The 23,898-nt window shown below is 57.0% G+C and overlaps 2 protein-coding genes across 7 annotated transcripts; one reads left to right on the forward strand and one right to left on the reverse strand.

Moving 5' to 3' along the window:
- Positions 1-1,900: 1,900 nt before the first annotated feature.
- Positions 1,901-8,936, reverse strand: TMEM9 (transmembrane protein 9). Of its 6 annotated transcripts, none has more exons than XM_075910242.1 (6): positions 8,471-8,594; positions 6,196-6,271; positions 5,553-5,644; positions 4,750-4,858; positions 3,986-4,117; positions 1,901-3,784 (listed from the first exon to the last, which is right to left on the reverse strand). In XM_075910242.1, the coding sequence occupies exons 2-6, from the start codon at positions 6,259-6,261 to the stop codon at positions 3,635-3,637; spliced, it is 549 nt and encodes a 182-aa protein (XP_075766357.1). In that variant the 5' UTR covers positions 6,262-6,271; positions 8,471-8,594; the 3' UTR covers positions 1,901-3,634. The 6 variants fall into 6 exon arrangements, with proteins under 6 accessions (XP_075766357.1, XP_075766358.1, XP_075766359.1 ...); XM_075910243.1 differs by having other exon boundaries at positions 8,448-8,485; XM_075910244.1 differs by lacking the exon at positions 8,471-8,594 and adding an exon at positions 8,174-8,437.
- Positions 8,937-9,106: 170 nt separating this feature from the next.
- Positions 9,107-23,780, forward strand: LOC102457089 (uncharacterized). The gene is made up of 6 exons (XM_075910245.1): positions 9,107-9,325; positions 14,966-15,083; positions 17,895-17,954; positions 18,399-18,560; positions 19,028-19,112; positions 21,957-23,780. The coding sequence occupies exons 1-6, from the start codon at positions 9,165-9,167 to the stop codon at positions 22,211-22,213; spliced, it is 843 nt and encodes a 280-aa protein (XP_075766360.1). The 5' UTR covers positions 9,107-9,164; the 3' UTR covers positions 22,214-23,780.
- The last annotated feature ends 118 nt before the right edge of the window (positions 23,781-23,898 follow it).

The following is a 23,898-nucleotide window of genomic DNA, read 5'->3' on the forward strand; positions in this document are numbered from 1 at the left end:
AGCCGGGCTTCCACCGCTTCCTGCTGCGGCAGGGGCAGGCAGCAGCGCTCCATGGTCCAAGCCGCCTGCCGCCGTCCCCGCTGGGACCACCACCGGGCCGCTCCCTTCCCCTTTCCCTCCGGCCTCTTGTCTCACCAGCGCCAGGAGAGCTCGGGAGACCCTCCTTCCGCTCCGCGTGGAGCTTGGACCCTGGCGCACCCAGCGCGCTGCCTCTCTCCTGCTCCCAGGTGTTTGCCTGGGGCAGCCAGCCAGCTGCGCTACGCTCCGGCCCCTCAATACATCCGGAGCACCCCGGGGAGCCGTCCCTCGCGGCGGCTGCAGGCGAGCCTGGCCTGGCGGCTCCTCTCTCTCCTCGTGCAGGGAAGGGGAACCCAGGGCTAGATAGTCTGACCTAATATGCACCACCAGTAGAAACACATGTGGCTAGCCTGGCTCGCAGAGCTAGACTCAGCTAGAAATGGCGTCTTCTAGGGAAGGGGTTTGCTGCTCTCAAACCAGGGGTCAGAGAAGTCTGGAGGGAGGGGGATCTTCACACCAGCTACCAGAAGGCCAGAGAGAGCTGTCCTGAGAGACTCGCCATGGGGGGCCAAGGCTGTGTGAGCCCGGGGAGGGGAGCTGGACTGCCCAGAGGAGCTCTGGCACCCACGGGTGCTGGAACAATTTGTAGAGTGGGGGTGCTGTAACCCCTGGGAATGAGAGAAGCCACTTCAAGCCACTCTCCCAGCACCCCTGCTTCCGGCATCTGCGCTCGAGTCGGGAGCCAAGTTTGCTTTGGGGGCTGGAGCAAAGTGTTTTCTGTTTGCCTGGCTAATGCAGTGCCAAGGGGGCCGGCGTGGGGGATCGAATTCCCTCCGGACTGGTGTGGTCTGGGGCACCCAGCCTTGGGGGCGCAGGGCGTGGGTCATGCACTAGGGCTGGGGGGATCTGAACTATCCCCGTTCCTTGGCCAGTCCGCCCTCGCTGGGAACACGCCCGCCTGCTCTGGAGAACCCCCGGGCGCTGGCTGGGGGGTTCTGTTGCCAGGTCCCAGCATTTGTCTACCCTGGGCCAGGTGCTCAAGTGACGTAAGCCGGGCAGCTCTGTGCAGCTGTGGGGGGCACTGCGGTGGGGGGAGGGTATCTCCCAGAAAGTGCCCTTTGGCAGGAACCGGGGGCTCCCAGAACTCCCAGGGCTGTTTGATGCTCGGGTTCACGCTCCCCACTCCTCCGAGCGCGCATCACCCAGGACAAGGGGCCCGTTCTAGCACCGGGCCTGCGCTCACCAGCTGGGCCGCTGTTACATTTCAGAGGCCTCGTTCCCCAGGGAGTTGCCTCGTTGCTGCAGGAAGTGGCAGGCTGCCCTGGTGGAAGAAGCCTGGAGCCTCAGCACAGAGCACACGCTTCTGCGCGACTCAAAAGGAGTCCGTCCATCAGCAGACAGCAGCAGAAGGCTCTGTCCGGCCACCAGCTGGATCCACAGCGTCAGCCACGCCACCACATCGGCGGGGTATTTATCCGTGGCCAGCCACGACCGATTTACTGTGCCGACGCGGCACTCTCGCTCCGGGGGAGGGCATCGGTGCTGAATGTCAGGCTGAGGATGCTGATGCAAGTCCAGGAAAGAAATTCAGCTTGTAAACGACAGGTGCAAAAATCTCCAGTTGCTGGCACGGGGACACCAACACCGAGAGCGGAGCACCCACCGGGACACCGCTCGACAAAGAAGCCTGTTAGATGGGTGGGGCCATGTTTATCCCTGGTGTGCCATTCTGCCAGAGCAGCTTAGCCCCAGAAAAACACTGGTGAGCCTTTTGATGGGGTTTTTCTGGGCTCCAGGCACGCTGGCCCCAATAACCCAGCTTGGGTGAACACGAAAATTTGTCTGCCACTTGCCCAGCCCCCCACACTCCCCCTTGCCCCTTTCCCCCACACTCATACAATTAATTTTGCTCGGAAAACCAAGTACCCGCAACCTAGCCGAGAAGAGTTTAACTTTTTCTGCAGCAAATGTGTTCAGCAAACAACCACTCCCGTGACACTGTTTGAAGAAGAGATGCGACATGACAACAAGGCCTCGGTTGGAGTATTGTGTCCAGTTCTGGGCACTGCATTTCAAGAAAGATGAGGAGAAATTGGAGAGGGTCCAGAGAAGAGTAACGAGAATGATGAAAGGTCTAGAGAACATGAGCTATGAAGGAAGGCTGAAAGAATTGGGTTTGTTTAGTTTAGAAAAGAGAAGACTGAGGGGGGACATTATAGCTGTTTTCAGGTATCTAAAAGGGTGTCATAAAGAGGAGGGAGAAAACTTGTTCATCTTGGCCTCTGGGGATAGAACAAGAAGCAATGGGTTTAAACTGCAGCAAGGGAGGTTTAGGTTGGACATTAGGAAAAGGTTCCTAACTGTCAGGGTGGTCAAACACTGGAATAAATTGCCCAGGGAGGTTGTGGAATCTCCATCTCTGGAGATATTTAAGAGCAGGTTGGATAAATGTCTATCAGGGATGGTCTAGACAGTATTTGGTCCTGCCGTGAGGGCAGGGAACTGGACTCCATGACCCCTTGAGGTCCCTTCCAGTCCTAGTATTCTATGATTCTATGAAAACTCACACACTGGTCTCAGGTTAGCAAACTTTCTCCAGGGACCAACTGGAGTAACATCAATAAATAGGCTAGTGAATCCCTTGGCTTTCTCATGCCCAGCAAGGTATGGGCAGCAGGCAAAGACCCCCATTAAAGATTCTCTGGGGACTGTTCAGGGTTCGGTGATCCGGACAGCGGGAGGGGCTGAGGTTCCAGACCTGCCTGGCCCAGTGAAGCCTTTGTTGCAAAGTCTCTTTAACCCTAAAGGCCATGGGCCCTGCTTTGGGCCCAGTGTGAACAGGCCTGAAAATGGAACAACTGACTCGGTGAAAGGAGCCCCAGGCTGGCAGTAAAGGCTCTGGGACAGCGGCTTTCCTCCCTCGCTGCTTTCGCCGGGGCTGCAGCACCCAGGCCAGGGGGCTTTGTGACATGGCGTCACGGCCCTGACAAGCGGACAGGCCTCGCAGGCGTGGCAGGAGCCATGTGCTGGAGTCCTGGCTGGCTGTGGAAGCCAGCAACGGGCTGAACCCAGCGTCGCCCGGTTCTCTAGGCTCCAGGGCGCTGTGCGGTAGCTCAGACAAAGGGAGACGGGCCCTTGCGTAAGGCTGTTTCGAGGACAGGCTTCGGGAGGGGACGGGCAAAGAGCCAAATGCAGGCCAGGGAGTTGTGAAACTGGGGCCCGTGTTTGCCAGGCGCAGGCAGCAGAACCCCTGGTCCCAGCGGGCAGTGCCGGGTGTCAGAACTGCAGCTCAAGCTGGAGCAGTGCCTGCCAGGAGCCGTGGGCTCTGCCCGGGGTATCTCCTTGGGAAGGGCCCAGGGCTTCATTTGGGGCCATATGAGGGCTGATCGCCAGCTGGGCAAAGCTCAGGGCGCCATGTAGGCTGCACAGAGGGCAGGGGGCTCCCAGGGGCAGGCTGCCTGGGTTGCTCTGCAAAAGCCACTACACCGAGGGGCGGGGGGGTGGGGAGTGCAAACCGAACACTGGGGGGGCCCATTGGGGGAGACAGACATCGGCCTCGCCCATCGATGCGGCAGCTGCCTGCCCCCGCGGCCCGTCGCTGCAGGCCTGGCCGGCTCTAGCTCAGCATCTTGTGCCGGTCGAACACCGTCTTCCTTTGCTCCTGCACCTGGCGCTTCCACCGCTGCTGGGCTCCTTCCACCCTCTCCAGCACCGTGTTGGCTCGGGCGCCGGCGGGAGGCGTGGCTGCCCCCAAGGAGCGGGCTTCCTGCCATGCAGAGAGAGGGAAGGAACCGGGCGGTCAGTGGGGAAGGCTGGAGGGGGACAATGACAGAGCAAAGCTGCCGCCAGAGCTGAGACGTGCCAGGCACAACGACCCCGGGGGTCCCCGCCAGCCCTTCTCTCTCCTCCTCTCGGCGTGCTCCCCGCCCGCAGCCCCGTCGCCCCGCAGGCTGCGGAGGGTCCGTACCTCGCTGTCCTCTTCGTTGTGCAGGGGCTGGGCGTAGGCGTCTGGCTTGCGGATCAAGGGGTCGACCAGCATGAGGAAGGCCATGTACAGCAGCAGCGCCCCCACCACCGACAGGTAGATGATGATGATGATCTGCAGGGGTGGCGGCAGCTTGTCACAGGGGGCTCCGGGCTGTCAGTGGGGCTGCGGGGCTGCATTGCCCCACCCCCCCGCCTCCTCACAGAGCACCCCACCGACTGATGGGCCCCACCAGCCAATGGGCAGCTCCGTTCATAACTATCCACCCACTGGAAGGGGTGTCGCGGCCAGGACCCTAGGCTGGAGGGGCCCTTGCCATGCTGCAGTCTGAGGCTCCCATCCCGGCCTGGCTCCCACCAGCTCCCTGGAGGCTGGTTGCCTCCCGGCTGGTCGGGGGCTGGCTGGGAACTGGGGGGAGGATCCCGCAGGGTGGCTGGCAGGGCTGAGAGCAGGCACCTGGGGGTGTCACGAAGGGAGCTGGTGATAGGAGGGGCGGGGTCTGTCTCCCCACCCCCAGACCACAGCCAATGAGGGGAAGGGGTGTGTAAAAGGGGAGGGGTATAAAAGTCTTTTCTATGCCCCTCCCCAAGCAGCCTGACAAGGAAGAATCCACACGTGGATCCCTTCCTCCCCTGTGGCATGGAGAACAGGCATTGGGACCTCACACGCTCTCCTTAGTCCCATGCCCAGCCCCTGTGGTTCTGCCCAGGGACGCATGGCACAGGGCGGGAGCGGCCCGTCTGTACCTTGATGGTGGTCGTGCTGCGCTCCTCATACTTGCACTCACACAGCAGGCAGTAGGCTTCCACGTCGTTCCCCGGCACGGGCATCGGCTCCACCACATGCAGGCAGTTGCTGCAACCCAAAAGAGCTGGTGTCAGCGGTGGGATGGGGCCGGTGGCTGAGCTGACAGGCGCCTGTGTCCTGAGGCCCAAAGCATGGTCAGCAGTTGTGGAGAAACCTAGTGGTGAGGCTAGGCAGTGCCAATAACTGGCTGGAGAACCAGCGAGAACCATCAGTTCTGTCTGCATTCGGCAGCCTCGGCATCGAGCCTCCTCTGTGCTTACTGCAGCTGGGAGAGAGCTCAGATCAGCTCAGGCGGCAGCCTGGAGCTCTGGGTGCCCCGATACTCACCCTGTGGGCTGGAGGAGGCTGGAACATACACTGTTGTGTAAAGCAGCCTGAGTACGAGCACAAGGAGGTCACTGGATGAGGCACGCCTGCTCTCTGAAACTCAAGGCTCTTTGTTCGACCCAGATTGCAACTTAACAGGAGTTGTGAGCAAGACATGAGCTGTCATGCTGCCGTTCTCCTCTGCGCTCATTAGGCCTCAGTTGGACTCTTGTGTCCTGTTCTGGGGGCCACATTTCCAGAAAGACGTGGGGAAATTGGAGAGGGTCAAGAGAAGAGCAACACACATGATTAAAGGTCTAGAAAACACGTGCCGTGAGGGAACCCAGAAACCTGAGGGGCGCCCGCTCCAGACCCAGCTTCCAGGTTCAAGCCCATCAATGCTTTGCCAGGGGAACCCCACGGGAGAGCAACTCACCAGTCTTTCTGGGACACATTCTTGTTGTAAATGCGCCCACTGATGTTCCGGTAGGGGGGGCAGATGCACTTGCAGCGGATGTCCTCCCAGCTCTGCGGGGGGAGAGGAGTTGGCACGTGAGCCACTGTTCGGGGAGCTTTCCCCCCCCCCCCCCATGGCATGGGCAAGATGTTTCCCAAAAGGGGACGACTTGACGTCAGGTCTCTCCTTCCTGCTCTGCCTTTTTCACAGCAACAATCCCTTAGCCACTTTTCAGTCAGATGCTTTCTAAACAGACTGTTCTAGGGACTGAATTGCCCGCGACCATGGCCGTTCAGAGCTTCACAGTGGCAGCAGGGCTAGAACTTAGATCCTCCAGCTCTAAAAGCACAGGCTGAAGGAGAATCTCCACCAGCTGTTTGTAGTATAGGGCCTATGACACAAAGGTAAGCAGTTCCAATTCCATCTAGAAAAAGGCAATGCCATACACCCCCCAACACACACAAGCCAATTTTTTGTTACTAATATCCACCACGTCGGCAAACTCCCATAAACAAGCAGCTACTTTTCCTGCCCAAACTCCCCGTTGACCCTGTCTCAGTCGCAAATGGCACCTGAGGCTGGTCAGTGCATCAGTAGCTGTTCCTCACTCTCCGCACCTCACCTTGCTGGCCTGCGCAGGAGGTGCTAGGACAGACCACACCACTGCCGCCAGCCACAGGATCTTCATACTTTCCCAGCTGCGCTGTGCCAACATCCCCGGAGCATGAAACAAGGACGGAAAAGAGGGTGTCGGGGAAGGATTCCCGTCTGAAAGGGACAGCCGAGCTGCAGGTTTCATCTCCTTCATCTTCCCCAAACTCCCCCACCCCAGACAGCAGGAGATTAGTATTTAAATTACAGTAACACCCAGCTCTGGGCCTATTGTGCTAGGTGCTGTACGTACACAGAGCCAGGAGCTGCCATGAAGAGCTTTTATAATGTCAATTAGACAAGAGGGGCTAAGGACAGGAGGGTAAACTGAGGCGCCGGGTGCAGCAGAGTAGTGTCTCCAACCTTTGTGGCTCTGTGGCAAGCCTGGCAATATGGGGTAGGGTTTTTTTTAAATGGTCCCAGCTCCTGGAGTCCTGGGATGACGAGGGAATTTCCTAGCCCCTAGTCCCTGCGCTTGTGGAGAAAATCTCAAACGCATGATCCGCCTCGAGTCTCCGACTCCAGAAAAAAACGATGTAAAAACATAAATTGAAGCCAGTCTCAGGGAGAAATGGGAGCAAGGGGACCTGCCTCCTGAGCATCTGTGTCACTAGCGGGGTGGCCCCTTTAAGGAAACAGGTCCTGTGCCCCCTACCAGGACAGGTGCTCCCAGTGTGGCTAGTTAAGGTGGGGCAGCTCCTGGGGCTATAAAGGATCAAGGGACAGCCAAGAGGAAGGACAGGAAGTGAGACTGGACCAGCCACCCCCCACCGGGCTGGAGGCAGACTAGCGGTGACTTTCCCTCCCTACTGATCCAGCCTCCAGATGCCTTTCCAATGGCATTGCTGGACTTTGGAGCGGGGACCCAGCAGCACCGAGCTGCATTTGACACGGGCTGGCATGTATTGGAGATCCGGCCCTGCTCCATCGCCCACTGGCTCCCCTTCCCGTTCACTTCCAGGCTCAAGATCCATTGCTATTTCCTAGGGCTGCCAACGCCAGGGCATCTGGTAGGGAAGCTGGAGCCCCCGGGACAGAGCGGCTGGACCGTGCAGTGCTCGCGTATTGCTGGGGAGGGGGTTGCTAGCAGGGACCCCAGAGGGCCAAGTTAGAAACATTCGTGCACCCGCAGGAGGCTGTAGAGCATAGTGGGAAGAGCGGATAGCTGGGACTCTAAGGAGGCATCGGCTGGGCTCCTGACTCAGCCAGATTGAGGGGGCATGGAGGAGGCTGCTCCAGGTGTACGTGCCAGGCTGTGCTGTGCGTACAGCTGAACACAGGGCAGGCTGTGGTCCTGCCGGTCCGTGCTAGGCATAGGCAGATGCCAGGGAACGCTGCTACATCCATGGGAGGAACTACCTATGTTGGAGCAGGGCTCTGCATGGCTAGCCTATTAACCCTTCTGTCTCCGGCCCCTTGGATTAACAGGAGGAAATGCTGCCAGACTTGCCAGGGGAGGGGGGAGTGTCAATGGGGTCATAACTCCTCGGACACGAAACCAGCCCCCGCCGCTCTGCAAAGGGAGCGCTGCCCCGGCCTGCTCCGCCCAGGGAAGCAGCGATTCCTGGCTTCCCAGGCTAGGCTGGGCCCTCGTGAGCATCCCATCTCCCCTTCCTCCCTCCCTCCTCCTGCAGGCAGCTGGGTGGCTGCAGGGGGGCTTGTGGCACTATGAGCAGGTGCTGTGAGCCATTGGACTGCACTGCCAAGTCTGTCTGCAGTGGGAACTGCTCCAAGTCAGGGGGTACCCTCTGCCCCCTCGCTGGCGAGCCTCCCCCACGCAAGGGGGGCTACAGCGACTTGCGGCGCAGCCCCTCCCTGCAGACAGGCCCAGGCTGCTCCCCTGCAAGGCCACAGACATCCGCCTGGGGGGGATCTCCACGCAGGCTGGCACAGCGGCTCGGAGGCCTGTCCGGGCTGCTGGCCCAGGTGACAGCTCTCGGCAAACTCACCTGAGCAAAGGCCACGCTGCCCAGGATGCTCCGAGACATCCAGTGCAGACCCCGCCTGCGCCCTACGCTTCGGCCGCTCCCGCTGAGCAAGGGGGGGGCCTAACACAGGCTAATGGGCCGCTTAGGATGCTGCTCGCATCCATCGCTGCTTTTGCGGGGCGCGCTGGCTCGGCTCGGCTCGGCCCGGGGCGGGCACCGCGGCCCCCATCCAGGCTGCCCAGCCAGATGCCAAGCGCCGTGCCCAGGGCCGCTCTGCACGAGCCCCCAGACTCACCTGGCCGCGGGACTGGTACCCACCTAGACCGCTCCCCGCAAGGATGCGCCGCACGCTCCCTGGACGCGGATTGGCTCCCGGCGCTGGTCCTCTGCGCGCTTTGCCATGACAGACATCACCCGCCGCCAGCCAGCAGCCCGGCCGAGGGCGGAGCGAAGGGGCCGCGGTGCATTTCTCAACCCTGGAAGAGCTGCGGCGTGGGAAGGGCTCGTGTAAAAGTGCAGGCTGAAGCCGAGGGCCAAGTGCCATATTGCAGGGCGGCGGGTGTCGCTCATCAGGGGCGGGGGCCAGGCGGAGGCGCCGCCTCTCCTGGAAACTGCAGGGACGCTCAGTTCGCTGCCCGCTGCCCGAGCATCCAGAGGGGGCAATTCCAGTCACGCTGGCCAGTCTGATCCTCTGGCCTGCAGGGAGTGAATTCCTGTTGGCGCCTCTGCTTTCTCCCAGCTCTGCTACGGACGCTGCGTGTGTCCCTGGGCAAGTCACTGCCACTCCCCAGCCTCAGTTTCCCCCCATCTGCACGGGGAGGGGGGTCCGGCTCCTGACCCACTCCCACGGGGCGGCGTGTGCAGCGATCTGGGTACCCTGCTCCCCATGGGGCTAGGGGCAGCTTCCCGCCCCCGCACCAGGCGGATTTCAGGCACCCGCAGGGACGGGCCGAGGCTGCGGCGCGGGCAGGGTTAACCCGCTGGCGACTGATGTCACCGGAGGGGCAGGCCCATGGCGGCGGCGGACTGCCTGGTGAAGCTGGGGGGCAGCGCGCTGACCCACAAGGACCGGCTGGAGAGCCTGCGGCCCGCGGCCCTGCAGCGCGCGGCGAGCCTAGTGCGCGGGCTGTGCGCGGCGGGCGCGGGGCGCTGCATCGTGGTGCACGGAGCCGGGTAGGACTCGGGCGGGCCCGGGGGCTCCTGCTGCCTCCCTGACCTGCCCCCCTCCCCAGCTCCTGCCCCCCTGAGCGCCCCCCCCCGCCTCCTGGGGCTCCCCTCTCTGCCCCGCCCAGCTGCTGCCCAGGGGCGGGGTGCAAGGGAAGGGTCAGACCCCCCCCCACGCCCCAGCCTGCGCGGGGAGCAGCTCAGCAACGAGCCGAGTGAGCCCGGCCCCGGAGACGGGCCTGGGGTTGGCTGGCCCGGAAGAACCGGATCCCGCGGCGGGCGCGGAGCAGCAAGAGGCAGTATAGGAATCACCCTGGGGGGGCTACGGGGACACCCGCGGGGTGAGAGCGGCGGGGTGGGAGAGGTGAAGGATATGGGAGAGGAGCAGCTGCAGGCAGCCCCCTAGCTGTAGGGGTGGGGTGGGGTGAGGTTGTAGGGCAGGCAGCCCCCTTGCTGTAGGGGTGGGGTGGGGTGAGGTTGTAGGGCAGGCAGCCCCCTTGCTGTAGGGGTGGGGTGGGGTGAGGTTGTAGGGCAGGCAGCCCCCTAGCTGGTGGGGTGGGGTGGGGTGAGGTTGTAGGGCAGGCAGCCCCCTAGCTGGTGGGGTGGGGTGGGGTGGGGTGAGGTTGTAGGGCAGGCAGCCCCCTAGCTGGTGGGGTGGGGTGGGGTGAGGTTGTAGGGCAGGCAGCCCCCTTGCTGTAGGGGTGGGGTGGGGTGAGGTTGTAGGGCAGGCAGCCCCCTAGCTGGTGGGGTGGGGTGGGGTGAGGTTGTAGGGCAGGCAGCCCTCTCGCTGTAGGGGTGGGGTGGGGTGAGGTTGTAGGGCAGGTAGCCCCCTCGCTGTAGGGGTGGGGTGGGGTGAGGTTGTAGGGCAGGCAGCCCCCTCGCTGTAGGGGTGGGGTGGGGTGAGGTTGTAGGGCAGGCAGCCCCCTTGCTGTAGGGGTGGGGTGGGGGTGAGGTTGTAGGGCAGGTAGCCCCCTTGCTGTAGGGGTGGGGTGGCGTGGGGTGAGGTTGTAGGGCAGGCAGCCCCCTAGCTGTAGGGGTGGGGTGGGGGTGAGGTTGTAGGGTAGGCAGCCCCCTAGCTGGTGGGGTGGGGTGGGGTGAGGTTGTAGGTGTTGGGGACTCTAACCCAGACGGCTTCAGTTCATTGTCTGACTGCAAAGAGACAGGCAACACCAGCAAGGTCTAATCACAAAGCTCAATAGAGTGCACAGGACAATAGAGAGCAGCCCGTCTCTACCGAGAACCAGCCACCCGATTTCTATAACGAGTGGGGTTATATAGACAGTTCTGTCGTGTCGTAGACTATTTACTTACGCAACCCACCCCCCTTTGTTAGTTAGAAACTTCTAGCATGGGTGCATACCTTGCCAACTATACAAGGTGGCCTTGATACATCAGCAACTTTCTTATTAAGACAGAAGGCGAGTACCAGACAAGGAGGAGACAGGGAGTTTTCTTATCAGTTCCTTAAGCAAGCTGTTCAGCTCAGCAAGTACAAAAATGCAGCTGTTCGCTTATCTCATTTTTTGTAGCTTAGGCAGGCATTTGAAGTAGGGCCTTGCTCAACTCATGTCTCAAATTTTGTTCAGGGACTACCCAGAACTCTTTGCTGGACTTTTCTCGGTCTGTCTTAGCATAACCGCCCTAGGCCCAATTTTCTAGGAGAGCCTTGACACATTTCAATAGGCTTTGGATCAAGCTCCAAGGATGTGATTTTTCCAGAGCTGCTGACCACTCACGAGTCTGGCTGAGTGCACTCAGTGCTGCCGAGAGCCTGGTTATAACATCCCTCAGCTGCTTTAGGGAGGGTGAGAAGCAAATAAAGCACTTTCTAAGAGTCTGGTAACTTCTCAGAGCACCCAGGAACATGCCCGCTACACTTTAATAGGCAGCAGGTTTAAAACAAACAAAGGAAGTTTTTCTTCACTCAGCGCACAGTCAACCTGTGGAACTCCTTGCCAGAGGATGTGGTGAAGGCTAGGACTTCAACAGGGTTCAAAAAAGAGCTAGATAGATTCATGGAGGTTAGGTCCGTCAATGGCTAGTGACCAGGCTGGGTAGGAATGGTGTCCCCTAGCCTCTGTCTGGAAACAGATGACAGAAGAGGGATCACATGAGGATTACCTGTTGTGTATCTGGTATTGTGTATCTCGGGCATCTGGTATTGGCCACTGTTGGCAGACAGGACCCTGGGCTGGATGTTCCCCCATAATGCCTCAGAACTGGAGTGAGCTGCCTCTGCCCTCCGAGGCTGAATCCTGGGGTGCTGGCCTTACCGCTGGGACTGCATGGGGCTTGGTTACCTGTGGCTCAGCCACAGTCTGGAGGACAGGGAACACACCAAGCAGGGAGGAACAGTCGCTCCATTGTTCATGGCCAGGCACGCTCTCCGGCTGATGGACTCCGTCAACTAAGGCAAAAAGCCTCTGAGGACAAGGCAGCAGATGGCTCAGGGATTTGAGATGAAGAGTTTTGTCACTGGGCTTGTTCAGTCTCCTTCCCATTGGGCGGCTGCTCGGTGAATTGGAGTGAAATGAGTTCAGTAGTGCTCAGCCCCATTCCTCATCCCGCTGCTCTTCCGTGAACAATAGCATGCGCTCAGCAGCTTCTGTTCTGACTCACCTCTCCCTAGCTCTTTGCTTGAAGCGTTGACTGGGGCAACAGACCCTTGACCTGATCCCCCCCTCCTTGGGGTCTCCACCCAGGATTGCATGCAGTTCTTTATAAAAACAATGTTGTGGGTGTCTTGAGTGCTTAGCCCTCGTTTCCCTGAGAAGTCGCCATGAGGTGCGCCACACAATGAGCCAGGCAGCAGGAAATGGATTCTAAAGTTCTCCAGGGTTTGCAGGTGGGAGGAACGCATCTATTTACCTGTTTATGTGGCTGCAGAGCAGCGGAGTTCAAAACACTGGCCAGAGTGGCTCATGGGGCATTGTGGGAAACATCCCGGTGTCCAATAAACTCAGCAAAACCCTGCTGGAGGATACCCTGCGTGATCATCGACAATAAAGGGAGGGGCACGGAAGTGGAAAGTTTTTGTCACCGCAACTGGGCGCTTGTCGTCACTTTTTTCGTGTTGCAATGTGAATTCTCTCCAGGTTTGGCACCAATTTTTGGTGACAAAATTTGCCAGTGTAGACAAGGCCTCAGACAAGGGGGGTCCCACCAGAAAACTTAATTTCTCTTGACTATTTTTCCAGCCAAGCTTTTCAGTACAGACTTTACTGTGCCGTGACAGAGCGTCATTTGAGTAGTCAATGAAGTTCCCTGGCACTTGTAACTTTTAGAAGGGAGTGTGACCTGGTCAGAGCAAGGCCCCAGCCATCTGGATCTTTGGGATCTGTTTGTGGTTCTGGAGGGGACCTAGTGAGTAGGGCAATGGAGTTGTGTGTCAGGGCTCCGGCTTCTATTCCCAGACCTGGGTGGAAATGTTGTCTAGTGGTCAGAGCAGGGTCCTAGGATCAGAACTCCTGGATTCTCGCCCTTGATACGTTGTTGTCTCTGGCAGGTGGGAAACTGAGACAAACGTGGCTAATGATACTGCACTTGGAGAGTATTTTCAGGCATAATTCACTAATGACTTCAAAGTCCAATGAGATTCTCCTACGAAAACGGCTGCAGCTATTTCAGTAGCCATGGCAACAGGGCTTAGCAAAGCCCCCTCCCACCCCGGCAAGCCGAGCGGGGGTGGCAGGGAGCATGGGGAGGGTGGTCATTTGCATTCTCTCCATTTGCAGCCTTTCTTAAGCATGAGGGACACTTGCTGCTTCCGTTTATGTCTGTATTGGCCACATCATCCCCGGCAGCCCAGCCTGTTAGAAAGCAGGAGCCGCTGTTGATAAGTTGCTATATAAAGAGGTGTTAAAACTCACCAGGGGTAATTTACACCCTCCACCCACACCACAATCCCTTTAACCTTGGCAGTCCTCCACACGCAGAGGGAGGGAGTCTGGATTCCCATCAGTCTCTTGGAGCAGATCCTTCTGCAAGGTCCGGAGCCCTAACACAAGCCTCAGAGACGCTGGGCCCTGTGGCACGGTACAAAATGCTCATCAATGTTTGTTGCCTAGCAAAGGAACCTTTCCTGAGGCTGGCAGAGGGGAAGGCGAGTGACTACAGCCCCACAAGTGGCTGTTGGCCATAGGAGAGGGCAGTTTACAATTTCTAACTACAGGATATCAGGGAAGATTGGTGGAAGAGAGCTAGGTCCCCTCATTCATCAGACTTGTTTGCAGGCAGGAACCGTTCTCGTGTCAAGTGCCAGGTTTGGCTCTGTCATCTTGACCTCGCTGATGCTATGTTGTCTTGTTGAAGCGCCAAGTCAAGGTGTTTGAGCTTTAACTCAGATTTGTTTTCTCCTAACTGTTTCCCAGGCATTTGAGTTACATATGAATAAAAAACGGAACAAAAGTGCTTAAAAACCCCAGATAAATTCATTCTCCTCTCAGCTGTCGGGGTTTGCTTTGCTGCTGTCTGTGAGGTTGTAATCCTACAAGTTCCAGAAGGGTGCAAAGGGCCCGAGTGTGGGATCAGGATTAAGATGGCACATGTAATTTCCAGACTTGGCTCGATTTTTTCAGACTCTCAAAATCTACGAAATAAGCCAGGTTTGAAGGAAACACGCTTGGGAGTTTAAAACCATGAATGTGTACAGCTGACCCATTGACACTTGTGTTTATTTACTTTAAGGTCAGCTCTGTGTACGAGCAGGAGGGAGGGAGCCGTGCTGGGCTTTAGAGTCAAATGAGTCTCGCTTGGAGGTGCTGGATGCTTCAGAGGGTGCTGTAAAGGGCAGGAGGCTTTGGCTAAAGGGCAGGGCTAGGGGTGGGGGAGCTGCACTTGGTCTTTGTCTCAAGGGATCACAGCTGTGTTCTCAAAAACAGCCGCAGACTGAAAGGTGCTCAGCTTGAGACAAGCGCTGTCCCCCACTCATGCAAGCCCAGGTGCAGGGCCTGGAGCAACTCCCCCGCTGTCCCCCCACCACCCCTGACCCCGTGGGTTGTTGTAACAGGCGTGGCTATTCTTTCTGCCTCCTGGCTGTCGGTGGTGGAACATCCCCGGGTGCTCTGCCTCGCACGCCGCGCACTGGGCCTGGCCGCTGGGGTCATCCCAGGAGACAGGACACCCGGCCTAGAGAGTCTGCGGGAGCCGGGGATTTTCGGGGCAGTTTTCATACTGGTTAGATGAAGACTGATCCTTCGTGACAGCGCGTCTTGGCCGTCCCACCTCCCGTTGGCGCCCTGGGGTGGGGCTGTCTTGCTGCTGCTCCGTTGCCTTCGGCCGTTGCTGTGTCCTGGCTGTGCTCTCGAGCCGGCAGGAGGCATGTGTGGGGAAGGCAGGAAGGGATTGGAAAGACCAGGGCTAGCTGGAGGAGGGACCCAGACCTGGGGAAGGGTCCTCTGTTGCTCGCGAAGGGGGAAAGAGGAATGTAGAGGGGAGGGCTCTGGGAGGAGAGCAGAAGCTGGGAGTGAGGCAGGCTTCCTGCGGAGGCAATAGGGGAGCCAGTGGAGGAAACTGAATTCACTTGGCGTCTTCCTCTCCGCTTAGCGTCTCTCAAAGGCGGGCCTGGGTAAAGCCTGCGACCCCCTGAAGCCGCAGACATGGGGGAGCCCAGGTTGGCTTCAATAACCAGCCTCTTCTTCCTGATTCCAGCTCCTTTGGGCATTTCCAGGCGCGGGCCAGTGGCGTGGCCTCGGGGTGGCCAGCGGGCTCGCCCGGGAGCAAGGCCCTGCGAGAGGGGCTGTGCCTGACCAGGCTCTCCGTGACAAAGGTAGGCAGCACCCCATGCCTCCCTGAGCGGCGGGTAACCACCATCCCTTACCCCCAAGGAGGGGCACTTAGTCGAGGTGGATGGGAAGGGCGTTTCCCACGCTCACAGGTTTATGAGATTTCAGACCCCTCCCCCTCCCCAGGCCTCCTGACCTGGGACAAAAAGCTGAAATCTCCGAATTTTTCACCAAGCTGTGATTTGGACTGAGGCTGGCCAAATGGTTTGGGTCCCATTTGACATTCCTTTAAAACAAATCAGTGTCCCAGCTGGCTGTCAGTTATCTAACTCTCTGAAACAAAAAGTTGTTTCGACCCAGACAATTAAATTTTTCACTTTGCTAATGGCCCTCCCGTCGGGCACGGAGCCGCCCCCCCCTCACCTAAGGGCCCGTGGGGCTGGCCCTGAACCTGACTCTATTTCAGTAGGAGTAATAGGGCCACCAGAGCCAAAATCCCAAGATGCTCCTGAACTTTGGGGAATTTTCTCTCTTGGTCCAATTTCTACTGAAGGCACTTTACAGAGATTCATTAATTCAGCCTCCCTGCCACACTCCTCCTTTGTGAGGTAGTTCAGTAGCGTTATCCCTGTTTTATCTCCAGGGAAACTGAGGCACCGCAGGGTTAAGTGGGAACTAACGATACGGCCAGGAATGACCTTGAGCGGGTTACTGTGGATTATGTAGCACTGGGAAGAAGGATCCAAGAATTCAGAGCGCAAGTGGTGTTCTCGTCCAGCCTCCCTGTTGAAGGGAAAGGACTGGGCAGAGATAGTCGAATTGAGGACGTAAATGCGTGGTTGCGCAGGTGGTGTCGCAGAGAGGGCTTTGGTTTCTTTGACCATGGGACTCTGTTCTGGGCACAAGGCTTGTTAGGAAGAGATGGGATCCACCTAACCCAGAGAGAAAGGAGCATCTTTGCGGGCAGGCTTGCAAACCTAGTGAGGAGGGCTTTAAACTAGGTTCGTTGGAGACAGAGACCAAAACCCTGAGGGGAGTGGGGAAGTCGGATACCGGGAGGAAATGCAAAGAGGAACGAGCAAGAAAGGAGGACCCCTGATTCGAATGGAGAAGGCAGGGTGATCAACTGGTTATCTGAGGTGTTTGTACTCTAATGCGAGAAACCTGGGCAACAGACAGGTTCAGTTCTAGGACCAGTTTTGTTCAATATCTTTATTAATGACCCGGATGAGGGGATGGATTGCACCCTCAGCAAGTTTGCAGAGGACACTAAGCTAGGAGGAGAGGTAGATACGCTTGAGGGCAGAGATAGGGTCCAGAGAGAGTTAGACAAATTGGAGGATTGGGCCACAAGAAATCTGATGAGGTTCAACAAGGACAAGTGTAGAGTCCTGCACTTGGGACGGAAGAATCCCAAGTATAGTTACAAGCTGGGGACCAACCAGCTAAGTAGTAGTTCTGCAGAAAAGGACCTGGGGGTTACAGTGGATGAGAAGCTGGATATGAGTCAGCAGTGTGCCCTTGTAGCCAAGAAGCCTAATGGATATTCGGAGCATTCCAGCAGATCCAGAGATGTGATTGTTCTCCTTTATTCAGCTCTGGTGAGGCCACATCTGGAGTACTGTGTCCAGTTCTGGGCCCCCCCACTACAAAAAGGATGTGGACGCATTGGAGAGGGTCCAGCGGAGGGCAACCAAAATGATTAGGGGGCTGGAGCATATGACCTACGAGGAGAGACTGAGGGAGTTGGGTCTGTTTAGTCTGCAGAAGAGAAGAGTGAGGGGGGATTTGAGAGCAGCCTTCAACTGCCTGAAGGGAGGTTCCAAAGAGGATGGAGAGAGGCTGTTCTCAGTAGTGACAGATGCAGAACAAGGAGCAATGGGCTCAAGTTGTGGTGGGAGAGGTCCAGGTTGGATATTAGGAAAAACTATTTCTCTAGGAGGGTGGTGAAGCACTGGGATAGGTTACCTAAGGAGATGGTGGAATCTCCATCTCTAGAGGTGTTTAAGTCTCTGCTTGACCAAGCCCTGGCCGGGTTCATTTAGTTGGGATTGGTCCTGCCTAGAGCAGGGGGCTGGACTTGATGACTCCTGAGGTCTCTTCCATCTCTATGATTCTATGATAAGCAGCTTGCGGAAGGCATCACATCAAGAGGGTGGCAGAATTGGGAACAGAAGGCAGGAGTCCTGGCTCCCAGCTCCCTTCTCCAGCCCCTGGGCACTGCCTGTAATACACACGAGAGCTGATACAAGATGAGGGGGGGCGGGCTGTATAGGTCAGTTTGTCTGAAGAGCCCAGTGTCTGACAAGTAGTAAAAATCTGGCTCGGTAGAAACAAGCAAGTCAAATGTAACCTGGGAAGGATCCCATGAAACACGGGCAAAGCTGACCAAGTGCACCGCCGTTTTACACACTAGTCCGTTTGTGCATCAAACCACAAAAGAACAAAGGAAAAGGGGCCAATGGACTCGATTGTGCAGGTGCTCTGCTTCCGCATGAGCCACCACATCACACCAGTCCATCCCCCCCGCCGGTGATCCCTGAAGCCACGTCCTTGGGGTAAGGGGGAGGGCGGGGCGATGGTGGGAAGGGGCGGAGCTTGGGGCTGATAACAGACAGCCCCCCCAGACCCACTGTGAGTCCCAGGCTGGATTGCGCAATCGATACAGCCAGGGATGGCTCACGGGGTGGGAGTTTGAGACTCCTGCCGTGTGGCTACCCTGGTGAGTCCGCACTAATAAACAGGGGGCTGCTTTGGCTCGTGCCCTTCCCCCGGGTATTGCACCAATGCGGCCGGCGGCGAGGGGGGCTCGTAGCAACATTGTCTGATGGGAATGGTGCTGGTTTGCCCCACAGCTGAACCACCTGGTGACGGAGCAGCTGGTGCAGTGCGGCGTCCCGGCCGTGGGCATTTCGGTAAGTGGCATCCCTTCGCTGCTTCCCAGGGCTCGTCCTCGCTGCGGAAAGGGACCGGTCCGGTGCCCAATGCTGGGGGGGGGGGGGGGGGAGCTGTGAGAGAGGCAAAGAGCAACTTTCAACTCTCCCCACATCCTGCTGGGAGAGTGGCAGGCCGGGCAGGGGAAGCCTTGGTTTGAACCCCGGGAGGGGCAGTGGGCAGGACATACTGAGGCTATGAGTCTGGCTGCTGGATAGAAGACTCTGAGACCTGGTTAATTCTGTAATGACGGGCCACCCCACTGGGGCCAGCGAGGCCAATGGGCGTAGCGTGACCTTCCAATGAGGCGGGGGAGGGTGTCTGCACGGTTCCCAGCTGCAGGGGTGGGAGGACAGACGCACACAGCTGGGCGATGGTATTAGATCACGACAGGGGTCAACGTAAGTCATTGGTCCGTCCTGCAGCCCTTTGGAGCCTGGCGGACAGCAGGCCGGAAGGTCAGCCAAGCTGGCATTGCTGCCATTAGGGATGCTCTGGATGCTGGCTACGTCCCGGTGGTGCACGGGGACTGTGCCCTAGACTCCGAACAGCACTGCTGCATCTTATCCGGGGACACCATCATCGAGGTAGGATCTCCGCTCCCCGAGGGGTGGGTGGGGGGGCTCTGACAGTCCCTGGGAGAGCCCGTGAGTCCGCAGGGGAATCTCCCGGGAATGGCGACGCTGCCAACAGGCGACTAGACGCCCCCCTCCCCCGCTTTGTTAGTGTCCTGGGAACAGGCCCAGGCCGTGCAGAAGCTCCAAGGGGGGGTTCTCCTGACTGAAGGCGCTTGTGACCTAACGCAGTGGTGCCCGGTCTGGGCCGTCCGCCTGTCTCCTTACCTCCACGTGGTTGGGGCTGGATGGAGCCTTTGGATTCTGACCGTGCTCAGGGTCATGGGGAGGAGGCCAAGGCTGGGAGAGGTGGTGGTGTAGACCCAGCAGAGGCAGCAGTGGGAAGAACACCCACAAGAGACGGACCTGGGAGCCGTCCCTGAGATTCAAGGGAACCTGCTGCTATAGAGTCTCTGTGGCTCAGCTGTTTAATTTTGCAGGTTCTGTCCAGGGAATTCTCCCCCCGGCGAGTTGTTTTCCTCACCGATGTTGATGGAATCTACGATCGGCCGCCTGATACCCCAGGTATGGTGTAAGGCTTGAGAATTAAAAATGGATTCAGCTCCTGCCCTTCCCCCCAGCTCAGTTCATGGTTTTGTCGGGTTCTGGGGGTTGATACACTCGCCGTCATGTCGGTATTTTATCCTGGCGTCGCTCACAAGTGACACGAGTTTTCTCGTCTCAGCGGAATCTCTCTGGGACCGTTGAGACTTTATCGCACAAGTACAGCTGGGTGGCTTCTGTCTGGCCAAATGAATGCAGGGATGGAAGAGGGTGAGGGCTACAAATTGGATTTGAGGGGTTCCAAACAGGAGAGCTGTTTAGGGGCCCAGGACTGGCATGTCAGGGGATGCTGCTGGTGTTGGCTGAATGGTGCGAGAGAGAAGGAGCCGGAGGGCTCTGTCACATCTCAGGTGCACTGATTAACGTGCATTGTGCAGGCTCATAAAAACAGCCTGTTTAATTGCCTCTGAACAGTGTCGGTCCCAGGATACTAGTCTACGGGCTTTTGTCGACAGAAGTTTTGTCGACAGATACTGTCGTCAAAGCTTCTGTCGACAAAGCGCGTCTAGACTACATCCAGTTCTGTCGTCAAAGCAAGCCGCTTTGTCAACATAACATTGTAGATGCAAAAGACAGTGTAGATGCAATAATGTCTTCTGAGGACAGAACTCTGTCGACAGAAGGCGTTATTCCTCGTAAAATGAGGTTTACCACCGTCAAGAAAACTGCCGAGTTCTGTCAACGTTATGCCGACAGAACTCAGCGGCAGTGTAGATGCAGGTAGAGTTTTGTCGACAAAACCCTGTAGTCTAGACACACCCCAAGAGCCAAAGTGAGTGAGGTAATAGCTGCTCCGGTGTGCAAGCAGTTTACACCTGTGCAGAGGGGGTAGGAAATGCTACCACCCGCCTTGATTAAATGTAAATGAAGCATAAAGTGCAAAGCAAAGAAGCATCAGACCTGAAGTGTATTGTTATTGATTTGTATTCCCTTAGCACCAGTCATGGACCGCACTGGACATAGCCAGAGGTCACCTGATGAAAATGAGCCACAATCTATCCCTGTTAATAGTCACCAAGCACCGTTCGGCATCGAGTGCATGAATTGCTAGCGTAGGTAGAAGGGAGCTCACACTGGAAAATTGTCGCTGGTTTTGTACCCCTAAGACAAAGGGCATTTAAGACCTGAGCCTGCTCTTTGGCCCATTGCAAAACTTGGCTGCTCAGCCAGTATCGGGTTCCATAGCGGTGTTTTGGGTCGAGGGTTTCAAATCTGGACAGCGACACGGCCGACAGAGTCTTTGCTGTGTGTGACTATGTGCACGTGCTGAGCTCTCAGACCAATGCCCCAGTGCTTCACCCATCTGGGCCCTCCCTCGCATCGGGTAGGGTCCCCACGCTCTCGCACGTGAATCTCACAGAAGAGAATCTTTCGGGGGTGACAGCCTGGAGATGGTTGCAGAATGGGGCACCCGGAGAGCCGCTGGTGCTGGAAGGCTTGCTAAGCAAAGGGAGCTGCATAACCTCGCCCTTTGGGGGTTAAGTAACTAGGACGTCCTCAGGTCTGTTCCTCTAACGTACAGCCTTGGATTGCAATGTGTCCTAAGCCTGTCGTCGTCTCTTGTTGGAGCCCCTCCATTTCATCTCCTTGCTGGCTGGCTATGGCTATACTCTATTGTAAATATGTCTGCTGTGGCCCAGCTCCTGTGCTTACGGGCCAGGCTTTTTGACGGTGCACGTCCACAGCACCCTGGTGATTTCAATGGAGCTGCTGCAGTTAATGCCAGCTGAGGATCATATTTGGGGTTGGGAAGGAATTTTCCTCCAGGGTAGATTGGCAGAGGCCCTGGAGGTTTTTCGCCTTCCTCTGTAGCATGGGGTACGGGTCACTTGCGGGAGGATTCTCTGCATCTTGGGGTCTTTAAAACATCAAATGAGGACTTCAATATCTGAGATATAGGTGAGAGGATTATTCTAGCAGTGGGTGGGTGAGATTCTGTGGCCTGCATTGTGCAGGGGGTCAGACTAGATGATCATAATTGTCCTTTCTGACCCTAAAGTCTATGAGTCTATGAGGATGTGGCCTTCCTGACAGTTCCCATCCAAGACACTGGGGGAGGTGTGAGATGCAATATCGTGTCTTCCTGTTTGGAATTTAGCCTGCCCAGAGATGAGCTAGTCCCAGCCTTCTTCCATGTAGTGAGGGTACTCATCTACTGCAGTGATGGGCAGCGTTCCCTGGGAGCGTGTGCTCAGGAGATAGTCAGAGCGCCCACAGCTAGGTTTTGTTTCCACTGGTGGTGCACATTCACACATGCCTCTGTGCATGTAACGCTTTATTCCGCACATGGATGGAAAAGATTAGAGGGAACACTGGTGACGGGCGAGGGAAACCCCCCCAGACAGATTTCTGGAGAGCAAGATGCCTCATTTTGCCCATCTGGTGAACCTGAATTGAGATGCGCTGGAGACTGACAGCCGCAGCTGGATCTTGAAGGGGGAGTTCCCCGGTGGGGCTAGGTCAGGTCTGCACAGGGCGCCAGTCGGACTCTCCACTGCCCTGCGGACGTGTCGGCAGCCACCCCAGCAGCACCTGTTTGGTAGCCAGTATGTGCCCAGAGCCCAGCGCTTGGTGACGTTGGCCCCAAGCCCAGGTCCTTCAGCAAACGCGCCTGAGGGGATAAGGCTGGAAACAAGCCATTAGTGAAACGTCCCTTGGTCCTGTTTCTCCTCCATGTTCGGCCAGCTGGAAAGTGCCAGGCGCTCTCTGGAGGGGCTGCCATAGTACCAGTGCCACCATGTGTCTCCTCTTTCTGCATTTCTGTGCCAGGCCTGACCTACATGCCCACCCTCTTTCCCCACCCAGGTGCCAGGCTGGTGAGCTCCATCTCCATCCACCCCGACGGCAGCATGGACCCCCCTGTGCTCACGTCCTCCCTGCCGCACGACACCACCGGCGGAGTCTCCCTGAAGTTACAGGCTGCCGTCAACATCGTCCTCCAGAGCCAAGGGGCCATCCCGGTGCTGATCTGCAAACTGGACAGCGACGCGGCCGACAGAGCCTGTTTGACTGGGGAGCTGGGAGCGGGCGAGGGCACCAGGCTGTCCCTGGCCGCTGCCTGAAGAAACGGGCTCTGGAGCGCCCTGTCAGGCAGGAGGAGTTGCCATCGGCTTGTGCCGTTGGGCCCCAGCGTCTGCTCTGTGATTTATCCATGTTCCAGGTGACTCCAAAGAAACAGCCCGCTGGCAGAGGGCAATTCACAGACCCCTGTCTGCATTTAATGCACCTGTTCTCCAGCCCAGGTCTGACCCGAATTGTGGCTCCCCCTCTGCTGATGTTTCTTACGTCTGTCTTCACTTGAAGAGGCACATAAAGCCAGGTAGCGAGCAGGCAGGCAGCCAGCTGGGAAAGAAGCTCAGATGTTTCAGCTGGGAATTAATACACTAATATTAGCACAGCACTCGAGGCAGTAAAGTGCTAAGGATTGTCGCTGTGCCATAGAGGGGACTTTCATGTGAATTCTTGGGTGATCCGATTCCTTCCAGACCCTCGCCTCTGAAATTCTAGTCTGCGGCTGAAAGCGGCCCTAGAAACATTTCTATATGAAGCATCTGTGCCAATAGTTCAGACTTAAGTGCTTTAGGTTCCTGGGTTCATATTTGGGCCACTAATTAAGTCGTTAAAGCTACTCACCGGTCTGCTTGTCAGTCTAGATGGGGTTGGCCCCCAATATGGGCATATGTGAGCGCTGCACACACATCCTCCTGCCCCTTCGGTTGAGTAGATCTTTGCAAAGACTTAACTTTTAAGGAGAAATATTTAGAGTCCGTGGGCGTCTTGACAAAGTCCTGGCTGAGGTGATTGAGTTGGGACTGGCCCTGTTTTGAGCAGAGGGTTGGGATAGATGACTTCTTTAAGTCCCTTCCAAACTCCGTCTTCCACGATTCTTTGATTTGTGGCCGTACTTTTTCATAGCTGAAAATTTTCACTCAGAGGCGGGTGAAACTCACGAAGAATGGACCTCTTGCAAAAGATGGCTGCCATCTTCCACTTTTTTACTTGCCAAACTCAACCCAGACCCAACTGTGGAACAGCAAGCTTCATTTCCATAATTAGCTGGACCCGAGATGAATTTTCGATGACAAACGAAATTGGGCAATTAAATATTCTAAGAAAGGTAGCTCCTGTAATGTGGCGAATAGAGGTTTGCCACCGTGGTAGCTGGTTCTGTCCAATGCTCTGCTAATTTCTTTGTAGGTGAATAGTCCTTTTTGATCCACCCATAAGGCCACATTGTCCGTCCAAGATCCATCTGTTTCTGTAAACATGCATCAAGCACTGAGCCCTTAAAATGTGCCCGACGAGCAGAACCTTTCTTTCCATAAGATCTCAGACTCACGCCTGCCGAGTTTGGTCACTTCCAATACTCTTTTGTTGAGGATGTGGTCTATCCCTGATGTGTTCAGAATTCTTCCGTAACAACATTATTCAAACGATTGTAGCTTCTTTGTTATTGCTGGTTTGAAAGTCTGGGGGAGTGTAATCTGGCCCATGCCAATTGGATAGCTTTGAAATTAGGATATGCCAGAAACGTGGACAGGAAAGATTTTGCAGGGGCAAAATACAGGGAGAAGAAAACTAAATCAAATGTGTCAAAATAGCGTTACAAATAAAATTCGATGCCAGTGATCACCCGGACCACTAGTACTAAACACAGGTGGTGTAATAGTGCATTACCGTGCTACACACATAGGATTGCTAGCCCGGGGTGTGCTGCAGCAAGAACTGCAGCTGTGCGGTAGCTGAA

The sequence above is a fragment of the Pelodiscus sinensis genome, chromosome 27, assembly GCF_049634645.1.
Source record: "Pelodiscus sinensis isolate JC-2024 chromosome 27, ASM4963464v1, whole genome shotgun sequence".
Taxonomy (NCBI): Eukaryota; Metazoa; Chordata; order Testudines; family Trionychidae; genus Pelodiscus; species Pelodiscus sinensis.